The 12,568-nt window shown below is 62.5% G+C and overlaps 1 protein-coding gene across 9 annotated transcripts in view; it reads left to right on the plus strand.

Moving 5' to 3' along the window:
- The window catches only part of ARVCF (ARVCF delta catenin family member), a 54,607-nt gene extending 42,292 nt beyond the window's left edge, over positions 1-12,315 (plus strand). For 5 of the 9 annotated variants that reach the window (XM_030815819.1, XM_030815827.1, XM_030815824.1 and 2 more), the window contains 17 exons: positions 164-322; positions 512-1,038; positions 2,009-2,508; positions 3,161-3,344; positions 4,164-4,281; positions 4,646-4,817; positions 5,517-5,534; positions 6,483-6,554; positions 7,990-8,117; positions 8,434-8,584; positions 8,891-9,089; positions 9,172-9,283; positions 9,381-9,471; positions 9,793-9,846; positions 10,239-10,324; positions 10,878-10,997; positions 11,470-12,315. In XM_030815819.1, the coding sequence (XP_030671679.1) occupies positions 164-322; positions 512-1,038; positions 2,009-2,508; positions 3,161-3,344; positions 4,164-4,281; positions 4,646-4,817; positions 5,517-5,534; positions 6,483-6,554; positions 7,990-8,117; positions 8,434-8,584; positions 8,891-9,089; positions 9,172-9,283; positions 9,381-9,471; positions 9,793-9,846; positions 10,239-10,324; positions 10,878-10,985 (2,679 nt within the window). In that variant the 3' untranslated portion in view covers positions 10,986-10,997; positions 11,470-12,315. The remainder of the gene's footprint in view (positions 1-163; positions 323-511; positions 1,039-2,008; positions 2,509-3,160; positions 3,345-4,163; positions 4,282-4,645; positions 4,818-5,516; positions 5,535-6,482; positions 6,555-7,989; positions 8,118-8,433; positions 8,585-8,890; positions 9,090-9,171; positions 9,284-9,380; positions 9,472-9,792; positions 9,847-10,238; positions 10,325-10,877; positions 10,998-11,469) is intronic. The other 4 variants (XM_030815820.1, XM_030815825.1, XM_030815822.1 and 1 more) reach the window with 3 other exon arrangements.
- The last annotated feature ends 253 nt before the right edge of the window (positions 12,316-12,568 follow it).

The raw sequence follows: 12,568 nt of genomic DNA on the forward strand, positions 1-12,568 counted from the left end.
TTGGGCCGAGACAGGCCTTGGGGTGGGTGGGTTCAGGACCAGGAGGAAGGCACCCTGGTGTGCTGGCCAGCATGAGCTGAGGCAGAGCTGCTGTGTGTGGGGACCTGCACTCCAGGGATGACTGAGCAGCAGGCCTGCCCACCAGTGTCCCTCCTTGCCCCAGGAGCAGAGCCCAGGCAGCCAGGCCTCACTGGCCACAATGCCGGAGGCACCTGATGTGCTGGAGGAGACCGTGACAGTGGAGGAGGACCCCGGCACACCCACTTCCCATGTGTCTATTGTCACATCCGAAGATGGCACGACCCGGCGCACCGAGACCAAGGTATGGCCAGGCCCAGGCAGTGGGTGGGTGAGCAGGGCCAGGCTGCTGCAGCTGTCCCACCTGCAGAGTGGATATGGAAGCCTGCCACCTGGGGCCTCTCATTGCTCGAGTGGGAAATTAAGGCCAGCCAGACAAAGCAGTTTCTAGGCCTCTCGTGCTACCCCACCTACCTACCTATCCATCCACCAGGTCACCAAGACTGTCAAGACGGTGACCACTCGGACAGTACGCCAGGTGCCCGTGGGCCCGGACGGACTCCCCCTGCTGGATGGCGGCCCCCCACTAGGCCCTTTTGCAGATGGTGCCCTGGACCGGCATTTCCTGCTGCGTGGTGGTGGCCCAGTGGCCACACTCTCTCGAGCCTACCTCAGCAGTGGGGGTGGCTTTCCCGAAGGCCCCGAGCCCCAGGACAGCCCCAGCTATGGCAGCCTGTCCCGAGGGCTGGGCCTGCGGCCCCCACGTGCTGGCCCCCTTGGCCCAGGCCCTGGTGATGGCTGCTTCACACTGCCTGGCCACCGGGAAGCCTTCCCGGTGGGTCCTGAGCCTGGGCCACCAGGTGGCCGCTCCCTGCCCGAGTGCTTCCAGGCAGAGCCGTATGGCTTGGAGGATGACACGCGCAGCCTGGCCGCTGATGACGAGGGTGGCCCTGAGCTGGAGCCTGACTATGACACGGCCACGAGGAGGAGGCCTGAGTGTGGGCGGGGCCTTCATACCAGGTGAGCTGCACCCCGTCCCCTGTGGCTACCTCCTCTGGGAAGTCCGCCCTCCACCCCCCAACTACAGAGTGCCCCACTTGTCAAGTGGCTGCAGTTGAGTTAGTCATGCACATTAGTTTGAATTGGCCTTGGCTCTTGTCAGGGACAGAAGAAAGGTGGACCCTGGGGTGGTAGGAGTTCAGCTGGGCACTGTCCTGCAGGCCCAGGGCCCAGGAAAAGCTGGGAAGAGTGCCGGCCACTGGCGTTGCTCCAGCCACACTCTGGGTAACCAGAACCCAGAGCCCTGGCCCTTGTCACAGCCCCTGGTTCTGTCCCCATTGCCCTCAGTTTCTGCATCTGGAGTGGGGATGTGACCACAGCCCGGGTCTGGATTTTGTTGTGTGACCCTGGCCAAGTCGCCTGACCATCACTCCTAGCCTCAGGGCAGGGGGTTTGATGACAGCAACCCACAGGGCTATTGAGAGCTAAGGAGATCTTGTGCTCCAAGGGGTTGGTGGCCTGAATACCCCTCAGGTGGTCCTACTGGGATGGCTTCATGTGGAGAGGGCCATCTACTCCCCCTACATCCTGGCACAGCCAGAGATGGGCCTCATGGAAGATGGGGTGGTTTTGTGGAAGGGAGGTGAGACAGTCTCTCCAGCAGCCATAGCAGATGTCGCACAGAAACATGTTTTGCTCAGGATTGGGAAACACTGCCTGGTGACAGCAGTGAGTGAGCTTGCTGTCCTGGGAGGGTTGCCTGGGTCCTGATAGCCGCTGGCTGGGGTTTGGCATTTGGCTCTGAATTGGTTCTCACTGGGCTGGTGCATGACTCTCTGTGTCCCCACCATGCTCTGGGCCGAGATACAGGTGCTCTCAGCCCAGCCCTGCTGAGTGAGTTTGCAGTCCTGAAGAAGGTGTGATGGGGCAGCTCAGAGGCAGGGCTGGCGGCTGCCATGACGATGTCCACGCGCCCCACTTGCCTGTGCAGGGCCTACGAGGACGCAGCAGATGATGGCGGCGAGCTGACGGACGAGCGGCCTACGTTCCCAACGGTGACGGCGCCCCTGGCCCAGCCTGAACGGGGCAGCCTGGGCAGCCTGGACCGGCTGGTGCGGCGTTCGCCCTCAGTGGATAGCGCCCGCAAGGAACCGCGCTGGCGGGACCCTGAGCTGCCTGAGGTGCTGGCCATGCTGCGGCACCCCGTGGACCCCGTGAAGGCCAATGCGGCCGCCTACCTGCAGCATCTGTGCTTTGAGAACGAGGGTGTCAAGCGGCGTGTACGGCAGTTGCGGGGGCTGCCGCTGCTTGTGGCACTGCTGGACCACCCGCGGGCTGAGGTGCGGCGCCGGGCCTGTGGGGCACTGCGCAACCTCTCCTATGGCCGCGACACTGACAACAAGGCCGCCATCCGGGACTGTGGTGGTGTGCCTGCCCTGGTGCGCCTGCTGCGGGCCGCCCGGGACAACGAGGTCCGCGAGCTTGTCACTGGTGAGTGGGACCTGGCCATGTCCACATCCCCTGGGAAGAGAAGAGTGCGAGGCTCAACCCGGGAGGAACGAGGCCACTCGGCCTGCGACCGCCTGGGAAAGTACCCGGTAGGCAGGAGTGCAGCTGCTGAGACGCTTGCCCCAGGAGCCAGGCATCAGGCCCAGACACTGTGACAGGGTCCCCAGTCTCTACCATAGCAGGGAGGCTGACACTGGGCCCCTTGGGCATGTCCCCTCACCTCCTGCCCCCACAGAAACTCTCCTGGGATGCACCTCCTTGGTTCCCACCCCAACAGTGCAGTGGTGGGGCTTGTGCCTTGTGAGAGCTGAGGGACAGGTAGGGTCACCTGACCGTGTCTCTGTGAGGCCCTGTGGCCTCAGGAGTGTTAGTGCCACCTGCCACGTGGCAGGGAATGGGTGGGACGGGACAGCACTGCCACACCCTCCTCTGCACCTCCTCCCCTTTGGGGCACCTTTCTAGCTGGAAACCAGTACTGGGTGTCCCCCAGAACCACTCACGGCTTTTGTTACTTCCTACTGTTCTGTGTGAGCTGGGACATGAGGAGGGTGGGACAGGTCCTGAGTGTGGCCACCCAGGGAGGTAGGCAGGCGGTGCATATGGTCAGCACAGATTGGCCAATCGCACCCCACAGGCACCCTGTGGAACCTGTCATCCTATGAGCCCCTGAAGATGGTCATCATTGACCATGGCCTGCAGACGCTGACCCACGAGGTGATCGTGCCCCACTCAGGATGGGAGCGTGAGCCCAACGAGGACTCCAAGCCACGGGACGCCGAGTGGACAACTGTCTTCAAGAACACGTCGGGCTGCCTGAGGTGTGCACCAGGCCTGGTGCTAAAGCCCACATGCACACCAGGCCCCGTCCTCGTGGTCCCAGATAGTGTAGAAGATGGCGGCGAGCTTAGGAGCGCCAGAGCTTAGGAGCTTCAGAGCTGTAGCACAAGTCCTGTGGATGAGAAGTGGGGCCTGATGGGGCTGTCCTCACCCCCAAGTGGTGCCCCAGTCTTCCCAGGGGCACCCTCTGGAGGGGTCTCTGTGGTACCGTAGCCCTGCCCAGCTCTTACCTACCTTCCCATCACTTAACAGCCAGAGGGGGAGCTGGGACCTTCCTGTTCGTCTGCCTGGGAGGCTCATCCCAGCCACCTGTGACCTCTGCCCTTCCCCTCCTACCCCTGGGAGGCCCTGCCGACCCCACAGAGTCCTGGGTCCCACAGTCCTGCTTGTCCATCAGGGTGTTCCCCCGCAGCCCTGCAGGCTCTTGACCTTGGGGTAAGGTGGGGCCCAGAGCTGCCATTGGGGTGGCGAGGGACCCAGAATTGCCCTTGCACAGGTTCAGGTCTGTCTTGAGTACACCTGTCCCTTTCCAGGTCAGCTGGGAGGCAGGGAAGCCCTGTCTTTCCCTGCCCAGCTATCCCCAGCCAAGATAGCTGTCTGCCAGGGTTCCCCTCCTGAGGCCTGGGGGCAGTTAGCTTCTCCCCCTTCACTGAGCTCCAGGCTGTGGAGTCCTTTCCCATTAGTGCTAGGAGGGCAGCAGCAGGGCCTATTTTGCAGATGAAGACAAGCCCACAAGGCCAGGGTGGGGCTGGGGGGTTTCTGGTAGCCAGGGGTCACCTGGCCTGCTCTTGGCCACACAGGAATGTGAGCTCCGATGGTGCTGAGGCCCGGCGGCGACTCCGGGAGTGTGAAGGGCTGGTGGACGCACTTCTGCATGCCCTGCAGTCGGCTGTGGGCCGAAAGGACACTGACAACAAGGTGGGTAGGGACGGTCACAGCCTCATACCAAGGGCTGGAGAGACGATCATGCAGGTCCCAGGAGGCTGGAACTGTGGGAGCAGCACAGGGGAATGGGCTTGTGGGTCTGGGGCGGCGTTCTGGGTGTGGCCCGCCTCACAGTGACCACACTGAAGTGGGCACCGTCCTGCAGGCAGAAGGTGCGCCATGAGGCAGAGGCTTCCTCCCATGGACCCTCCCTGGCAGTTACCGCCCTTTTGCCCCCCTCCACTGAGGTGTCCCTGTCCCTTTGCTCCCGGTGCCCTCATGCACACCAGCTGTGGCCAGTCTTTCCTGAGGGCCAGCCCTGTGGTGCCCTGCCCCAGCCACTCACCTCTCCCTGCAGTCGGTGGAGAACTGCGTGTGCATCATGCGGAACCTGTCCTACCACGTGCACAAGGAGGTGCCCGGGGCCGACAGGTACCAGGAGGCCGAGCCCGGGCCCCTGGGCAGTGCTGTAGGCTCCCAGCGCCGGAGGCGGGATGATGCCAGCTGCTTTGGTGGCAAGAAGGCCAAAGGTGGGTGGGGCGGACTGGGGTACCATCTCAACTCCTGCCCCAGCGGAAGGCTCTCTGTACGCCCACAGCAGCCCATCATGGAGGCTAGAGGACACCTGGTCAGCCCCCAACAGGCAGGCAGGGAAGCTGGGAGTCAAGGAGGCTGGACTGACCTGGGTCACATGGTTGATGGGGCCCAGGGTTTGGGGCCCAGGTCCAACCTTCCCCATCTACACTGTGGGACCCCCAGGGAGTACACAAGGGAAACCAACCGATGCCCAGACCCGGTCTCTCTACTCCGGGGAGAGTTCCACTCGCCCATGAGTTGGGAAAGGGCCATGGCTGTTGCTGCCTGCTGACTGTTCACAGAATAGCTATAGTCCACCACCAACCTGTGGGGCAGCCCCCCATCTGCCTGGGCAAGATGCCCTGCACACCTTCTCTACCACACTAGCAGGGTATAGGTTCCCGGGACCTCCCCAGCAGCTGTGGGGGACCTATACACCACCTGCCCCTGCCCCACTGGCCCCAGGCCTCCCTCTTCTTGTCCCCCTGGTGGGTGCTCAGCATCCAGAAGTGATGGGATAAGGTTCCACATGCTGCCTGCTTGATCCAGGGTATGCAGTGGGAACCTGAGGCCTCCGGGAGGGCATGGGGGGGTGATGAGTGCTGCCTGTTCAGGCTCCTCTCCTCTCTCCTCTGCTTCCTCCGGCCTCCCAGAGGAGTGGTTCCACCAAGGTGAGTCCCTTTTTATCCTGCTCTCCAGGCCTGGCGTGTGCAGTGGGCACCTGGGAAGAGGCGAGCATGTTCCAGCCCCAGGGCCCTGCCCCACCCCTGGCTTCATCACTCGGGCTGCCATCTTTATGACAGTGGCAGGTGGGAAGGCCACGGGGCTCATTCTGTAACCTCAGACTTGCCTACCTGGGCAGAGTTGGGCAGAGCCAAGAGTGGGCAGGGCCCGGTGGTACTTGTCTCTAGGGGCACCAAGGAGCAGTCTGTTTCTCTGATAGAATGGGGCATCATGTGGCTCAGAGGGATACAAGGGTCCCATGAGGGTGAGCAGGGCAGGGACCCCAGGTCATCTGGCTCCACTCTGCTGCCTTCTGAAGGGGTAGAAGCGTCATCTGACATGGGGAGAGTGGCTGACAGTGGGCTCACTGTCACAGAGGTGTGCAAGCCAGGGCTACACAAATGTTAGGTGGGCTGCTGTGGGGTTTCTTCTGGCTAGTAGATCCTGGGACAATGTCCCGACCCCAGCTGGGGGAGTTTCCCCCTAGTTCTGCCTTACTGTGTGACCCAAGTGAGTCTTGTCCTGGTCAGCCTTCAGTTTCTTGGCTTGTATCCACCTGCCATCCAGCCAGGGCTCCTGGCTTCCCTCAGTCTACATACCCGGCAGTTGCAAGGGAGACACCGGGAGGGTCTGTGGTACAGCTCCCAGCACCTGGTGGGAGATGAGTCCTAGGGGCAGGCCTGGGACATCCCCTGGCCCCACTGCCACCAACTCCTACCCCTAGGCTAAACTGTCTGCCCAAACTCTGACAACGGTGCTCCACTCCCACAGGTGCCCAGGCCTGGACATGGGGGTGCCTTTTGGGGCCTGGGTAGGAGAGAACCGTGCCCAACTCTCCTGACACACCCATGCCCCATATGGGGTCTGCCTCACCTCCCACCACCTTTCCTTTCCAGCAAAGAAGGATGGTGAGATGGACCGGAACTTTGACACGCTAGACCTTCCCAAGCGAACTGAGACCGCCAAAGGTGAGTGGGCTGAGACAAAGCCAGCTCCACTGGGGGATGTCTGGGCTCAGGATTGCCCTGGTAGTGAAGCTTTGGGCCATGAAGCAGGCCTGGAGGGCCTCAGGGAACAGATGGGGAAACAGGCCCATAGGTGCAGGATTTCCTGGAGGGTAATTCAGCACCGGGACACCTGCTGAGGGCTTAGAATGGGAGGCAGTGCCATGGGTCATGTCAGGCAAGGTTGGGGGAGACAGGCACAGAGAGGCCAGGGGCTTACTCAGCCTCACGGTGCGTAAGAGGTGGGAAGGTTTGGAGGGACGCCTCCAGTGGAGGCAGGGCTTCCTGTGTTAGCCACAAAGCTTGAGTTCATCTGAGGGGGCTGGGAGCCAGGCGGGCATGCTCACATCCAGGTTCAGAGGCTGGGCCAGACGAACACCTGCAGGGGCAGGGCAGTATGTATGGGTTGTATATTGGGTTGTATGCTGGGATCTGGCCTGAGAGAGAGGTCTGCCCTGGTGGGGCTTAGCCAGTTGGAAGAGCCTGCATGTCACGCAGGAGGGCTGTGGGGGAGCATTACAGGCAGAGCAGGGCTGGTGCAGACACCCCAGTGGGGAGTGTGCTTGGAGTGTGTTGGAGCAGAAAGCCCAGCAGGGCAGGAGTAGAGGGAGCATGGGGCATGAGGACTGGCGAGGGGGTGATGAAATGTCACTGGGCAGGTACAGGGGAGAATCGAGGTAGTACCCAAGCCAGGCTGAAGCTCCAGTTTGGGGACAGGCAAGCTTGGAAGGCTGTCTTGACCCCTCATTTCTGGAGCACTGGGCAGAGCAGCAGGACGGCACCTCAATTGCCCGGGAACTTGGAGTGGTTGCCAGGAAGAGTGCCTCCTGTTGCTAGCACAGCTGCCCTGGTTGCACTGCATCAGTTGACTTACAGAGGGTGGGCTCTATTGTCAGTGGGGGAGGGTGGGCCCTGTTGCTAGGGGGCGTGGCTCTGCACAGCTTCAGTTACTGGTGAAAGCAGGTCCTCTTGCTAGGGGTGTGGCCTTGGTTACACAACTCTCAGTTACTGGCCAATGCTGGTCTTGTTGCCAGGGAGGGTGGGCCCTATTGCCAGGGGCGTGGCCAGGATGCATAGCTTCAGGGACATACCGGGAAATGCAGGTCTTGTTGCTAGGAGAGCGTTCCTGGTTGACGCCTCCCTCCCCACCCCAGGCCTCCTGGATGCTCCTGCTGCCAGGCAGGTCCAACTGATGGAGCCTCAGTTTGCTCCTCTGTGAAATGGGAACGCTTTTCCCCTTGGGTGACTATGTTGATAGTAAATATTACGTGACTCATCCACACCCATCCCTGGCCTCAGTTCACCCGCGCCCTGGGAGCTCTGAAGCGGGAAGCGGGAGGGGTATGAGGGATGAGAGCAGATTCTGGGTGACCGTGGGTGGCGGTTGCCCTGCACCTAGGCTTTGAGCTGCTGTACCAGCCCGAGGTGGTACGTCTCTACCTCTCCCTCCTCACGGAGAGCCGGAACTTCAACACCCTGGAGGCTGCCGCCGGCGCTCTGCAGAACCTCAGTGCCGGCAACTGGATGGTGAGGGACCAGGTCTGGCAGGGTGGGCAAGTCCTGAGAGGGAATCTCAGGCACCTCACTGGTGCAGCTCCTGCCTTGGCTGGCGGGCAAAGGAGGGGCCACAACACCACCCCAAGATCCAAGAGGTGCATGGGCTGCGGGCAATGCGTGCACCCTGGACGGTGGGAAAGCCTCGGTGGAGGTGCCGTTGAGCTTTTGGGGTAGGGCTTTGTCGGGCACGGGAGCAGGAAGGCCCAGCTGGAGGGAGCGGTCAGCGTCTGGAGGTGGGAGAGTGCCTGGCATGTATGTCTGAGCAACCCTATCCCCGCCTCCGCAGTGGGCCACATACATCCGCGCCACAGTGCGCAAAGAGCGCGGGCTGCCAGTGCTTGTGGAACTGCTGCAGTCTGAGACCGACAAGGTGGTGCGCGCCGTCGCCATCGCTCTGCGCAACCTCTCGCTGGACCAACGCAACAAAGACCTCATCGGTGAGGAAGCCTGAAAAGCCATGCCTGGGCACCGAACTGTGCCTGCAGCTCGGGTCCCATCGGAGGGGCTTGGAGGATGAGTGGTTTGGGAGTCCAGGCCCCGCCCCTCTCGCTTGGGCGCTGTCCCAACTTAGGTAGCTCCAGTCCCCGTGGCTCTGTCTCTGAAGCTCAGCGCCCTGCTCACAGGGTTCCTTGTGGCGGTCTCCAGGGGCTCTCCTGGCAGTGCCCCTCGCCCACGAGGGATCCCTGCTCCTTCCTGGAGAGGTGGAGCAGAGGTGTGTCCTGACACCTAGTCCTGCCCCTCAGGGAGCTACGCCATGGCCGAGCTTGTGCGGAATGTGCGCAATGCACAGGCTCCGCCGCGACCGGGGGCCCGCCTGGAGGAAGACACCGTAGTGGCGGTGCTCAACACCATCCACGAAATCGTGTCCGACAGCCTGGATAACGCGCGCTCACTCCTGCAGGCACGCGGGGTGCCAGCGTTGGTGGCTCTCGTCGCCTCCAGGTGTGGAGGGGCGGGGTCGGTGGCTTGGGGAGCCGGGGAGGTGGGCGAGGGGCCATCACTGACCCCGCCCGCGGCCCCACAGCCAATCGGTACGCGAGGCGAAGGCGGCGTCACACGTGCTGCAGACAGTGTGGAGCTACAAGGAGCTGCGTGGTACCCTGCAGAAAGATGGTTGGACCAAGGCGCGCTTCCAGGTGCGGCTTCCCTGGCCTTCCCTCCCTTTCCTGCTCACTTTGCCTTATTCCCACTCCATGTGCTTCACCCACCCTGTGTCTATGTTTTATGTCTCAGTCAGCTGCTGCTACTGCCAAGGGGCCTAAGGGAACACCGAGTCCTGGGGGCTTCGATGACAGCACGCTGCCACTGGTGGACAAGAGCGTTGGTGAGTGGTGGAGGTTAGGGAGCCTAGAGGGTGGGGACCCCAGCTGCCCCAGTTGCCTGACCCTTGGGTGAGGGTGAAGGAGGAGCCAGGCCTCCCACTGAGACGGCTTCCATAGGCCACTTTCCCTGCCCTCTGCCTCTTGGCTACTCCCTTCCCACAGCATCCGTGCTGTTGTCAAGCTGGGGTGAGGCTGCCAGCTGGCAGAGGTTGGGCACCTTAGTGACAGCCTCTAGGGCTACCTGGGCCAGCACTGTGTGGGCTTCTCTGCCCCGATGCCCCCTGGCTGCTGCATGCAGCCCACCTCCTCCTCCTGCCTTGCAGAGAGCGAGAAAACTGGCAGCCGGGATGTGATCCCCATGGACGCGCTTGGCCCAGGTGAGTGCCGATGCAGTGTGGTTGGTTTTCTGTGCGGGGAGGGGACCAGGGCCTGAGGTGGGCCTGCTGGTTTTATGGGGTGTAGTTGGTGCTGGGTGGAGGAGAGATACTTGGTTTAGGGGTGCTCAGAGAGTGAGGTACAGGGCAGCTAGAGAGGGATTAGTGCCCAGCCAGGGGCTCTGACCTACAAGTGGAGGGGAGTCTGGAGAGTTGGAGTGAGGCAGGGTGTTGGTGAGAGCTGGCACCAGCCTGGATCTCCAGGACAGGGTGGGTAGGGGCTGTCTCCCAAAGCCCCTGTCCCACGAGTCCCCTGTGTCTGGGCTGAGAAGGAGATCTGCTCCTACAGGGCCCCCCTCAGAGCGCCCCTCATGCCCCACCTTACTCCTCTACAGACGGATACTCCACGGTGGACCGGAGGGAGCGGAGGCCACGGGGCACCAGCTCTGCAGGAGAGGCCTCTGAGAAGGAACCCTTGAAAGTAAGTGGTCATGTGGCTGTGGGCAGGTCCCCGGTGGGGCCCTGTGTCTGGGGGTTGCTGGAGAGCGGCCTAGGCCATGTTGGGTCTGGTCTGGGCCCTGGGGTGTAGCTGGGTTGTGGGGCCAAGCCCAGGAAGCAGCCCCTTCACGCCAGTGAGTCTGTGGGTACTGACGAGTTTGCAGCTCCCACCCGCTGGGGACAACACTGCCCGGCCACACCCTGCACGGGCCGGAGCCTGTGAGCTAGTGTGTGTGCACCCTTCTGTGCATGTGCGTGCGAGGGCCCACCAGGGTCCACCAGTGAGGGCAGGACCTGCCGCCTGCTGTGTGCCAATCCCCTGGCTTCCTGTGCAGGCCTCTGTGTGTGCACGTGCTCCCGTGGGCCTGGGTGAGCCACACCTTTCTGGCTCCCTGTGCCCTTGATGCTACCTACCTGTGCTGTCCTGGCAGGCCCACCCTTACATCGCCAGCCTCGGCCTTGCCCCTGCCCTGTCCCCCCGGGAGCTCTGACTAACCTGCTCTATTGTGCCTCTAATGCCCACCCGTGCGCTGCAGCTCGACCCCAGCAGGAAGGCCCCTCCCCCCGGGCCCAGCAGGCCCGCGGTCAGGCTGGTGGACGCCGTGGGGGACGCTAAGCCTCAGCCCGTTGACTCCTGGGTCTAGCTTGCATGCCTGGTACGTTCTCTCATCTGGTTGTTTGTCCAACCGTTCCTGCTCTCTGGGCCAGGGCTTCTTGTTAGTCTCCGCTGTCTGCACGCTCTGCTCTTCCCGCACGTTCCCCGCAGGACTTTGGCCTCCAGTCCAGCAGCCCAGTGGCCCATTCCCGGAAAGACCAGGCAGAGGTCAGAGAGGGAGGGTGCTCCCTGGGCCCACAGCCCTGTCCTAGGCACTGTGGGATCAGGGGCCTGAGGAGATGGGACCAGAGTAGGGATGGGCACCATACCCTCCAACGCCCTTCGAGGACCAGCAAGTCAGGATCAGCCCTGGTGCCAAGACCCTTGGGGTCAGCCCACACCACCCAGGGCAGATGCTTCTATCCACATCTCCATCCATGTAGCCTTTAGAGTTGGCTGCCCTGCCCTGAGGTTACACGTGGTCCTGTCCCACTCAGTGGCTGCAGCGTCCACCATCCCCTCTCCCTCTGCAGGGCCCAGGCCCAGCCTCCTGTTCTTAGGGCTTGGATCGTGGAAGAAGGGCCACCCTGAGCAGATCGTGCCGTGGAGCTTGGAGCCCCCTGGCGGCAGGGGTTGGCAGCGCCTCACCCCAGCCAAGCCTGACTTTGGGGACACCCTCCTGCCCCCCCCCCCACTCCCCCCATCCTACCTAACTCCCTAGGCCTGAGTTAGCTGTTTACTGACATGGTGCTGTGTGTGAGCGAGTGACAGAAGGCCCGAGGAGGCCGACTGGGCTGCTGGGGCAGGGCCCAGGGAGGTGGCAGGGAAGGGTGCCTGGCTGGGCTTTGGGGCTGGTGGGTTAGGAGGGTGCCCCAGGAACACAGTGCCCCAGTGGTGCGGGCCAGGTCTGGCGCCAGGGGCAAGCGGCTAGGCAGGGAGGGGGCTGGGAAAGAACTTGGACTCCTAAAGGTGGAGGGGCTCCCTGGGCACCCTGCAGCCAGGCAGACCACAGTGTGGGGGGTGCCCCACAAGGCCCAGCCCTGGGCAAGGAAGCTTTGGAAGCAGCAAGGTGGGGGTCAGGCTACAGGTGCCGCATCTCCCCAGAGCCCTGCAGTCATGCGAGGCTCCTGTGCAGTAGAGAGCCCTTCTCCAGCCGATGCTGGCTGGGGCCGGGGCCGCGGCGTCTGCCTGGAGCCTGGGCAGCACCTCCGCTACTGACCTTCGGCAGTGGCTTGGGGACTGCTTTCAGTGCCTGCTGTTCGTGACTCAGAAACAGAAGAAAATCACTGAGAAAAAGCATTAAAAATAAGCCAAAATAAGACTATTGGTAAACATCTAAATTTTTGTAAGAAAATTTAAAAATTAAAGCAGCAAAGGAACTTTTTGCTTTCTGCCACTCAGGTCTGGCACAAGTGCCTGGCTTCTCCCTTGTGTCAGGGGCCTCCGCGCGTCTGGGGCAGGGCCCTGGGTGGAGGTGGTCCCAGGCGTCCATCTGCTGTGTCCTGCAGAGGCTCTGTTTCTGGTCCCTGGGTGGGCCCAAGCTTGTCCACTTGGGCTCACTGGTCTGTCTATCCATAGGAGTGGGCTGGCTGGGGGCTAGCCAGGCCTTGAGCCCAGGAGTGGAGTCTTGGC

Source organism: Nomascus leucogenys, chromosome 7b, assembly GCF_006542625.1.
Source record: "Nomascus leucogenys isolate Asia chromosome 7b, Asia_NLE_v1, whole genome shotgun sequence".
NCBI classification, from domain to species: domain Eukaryota; kingdom Metazoa; phylum Chordata; class Mammalia; order Primates; family Hylobatidae; genus Nomascus; species Nomascus leucogenys.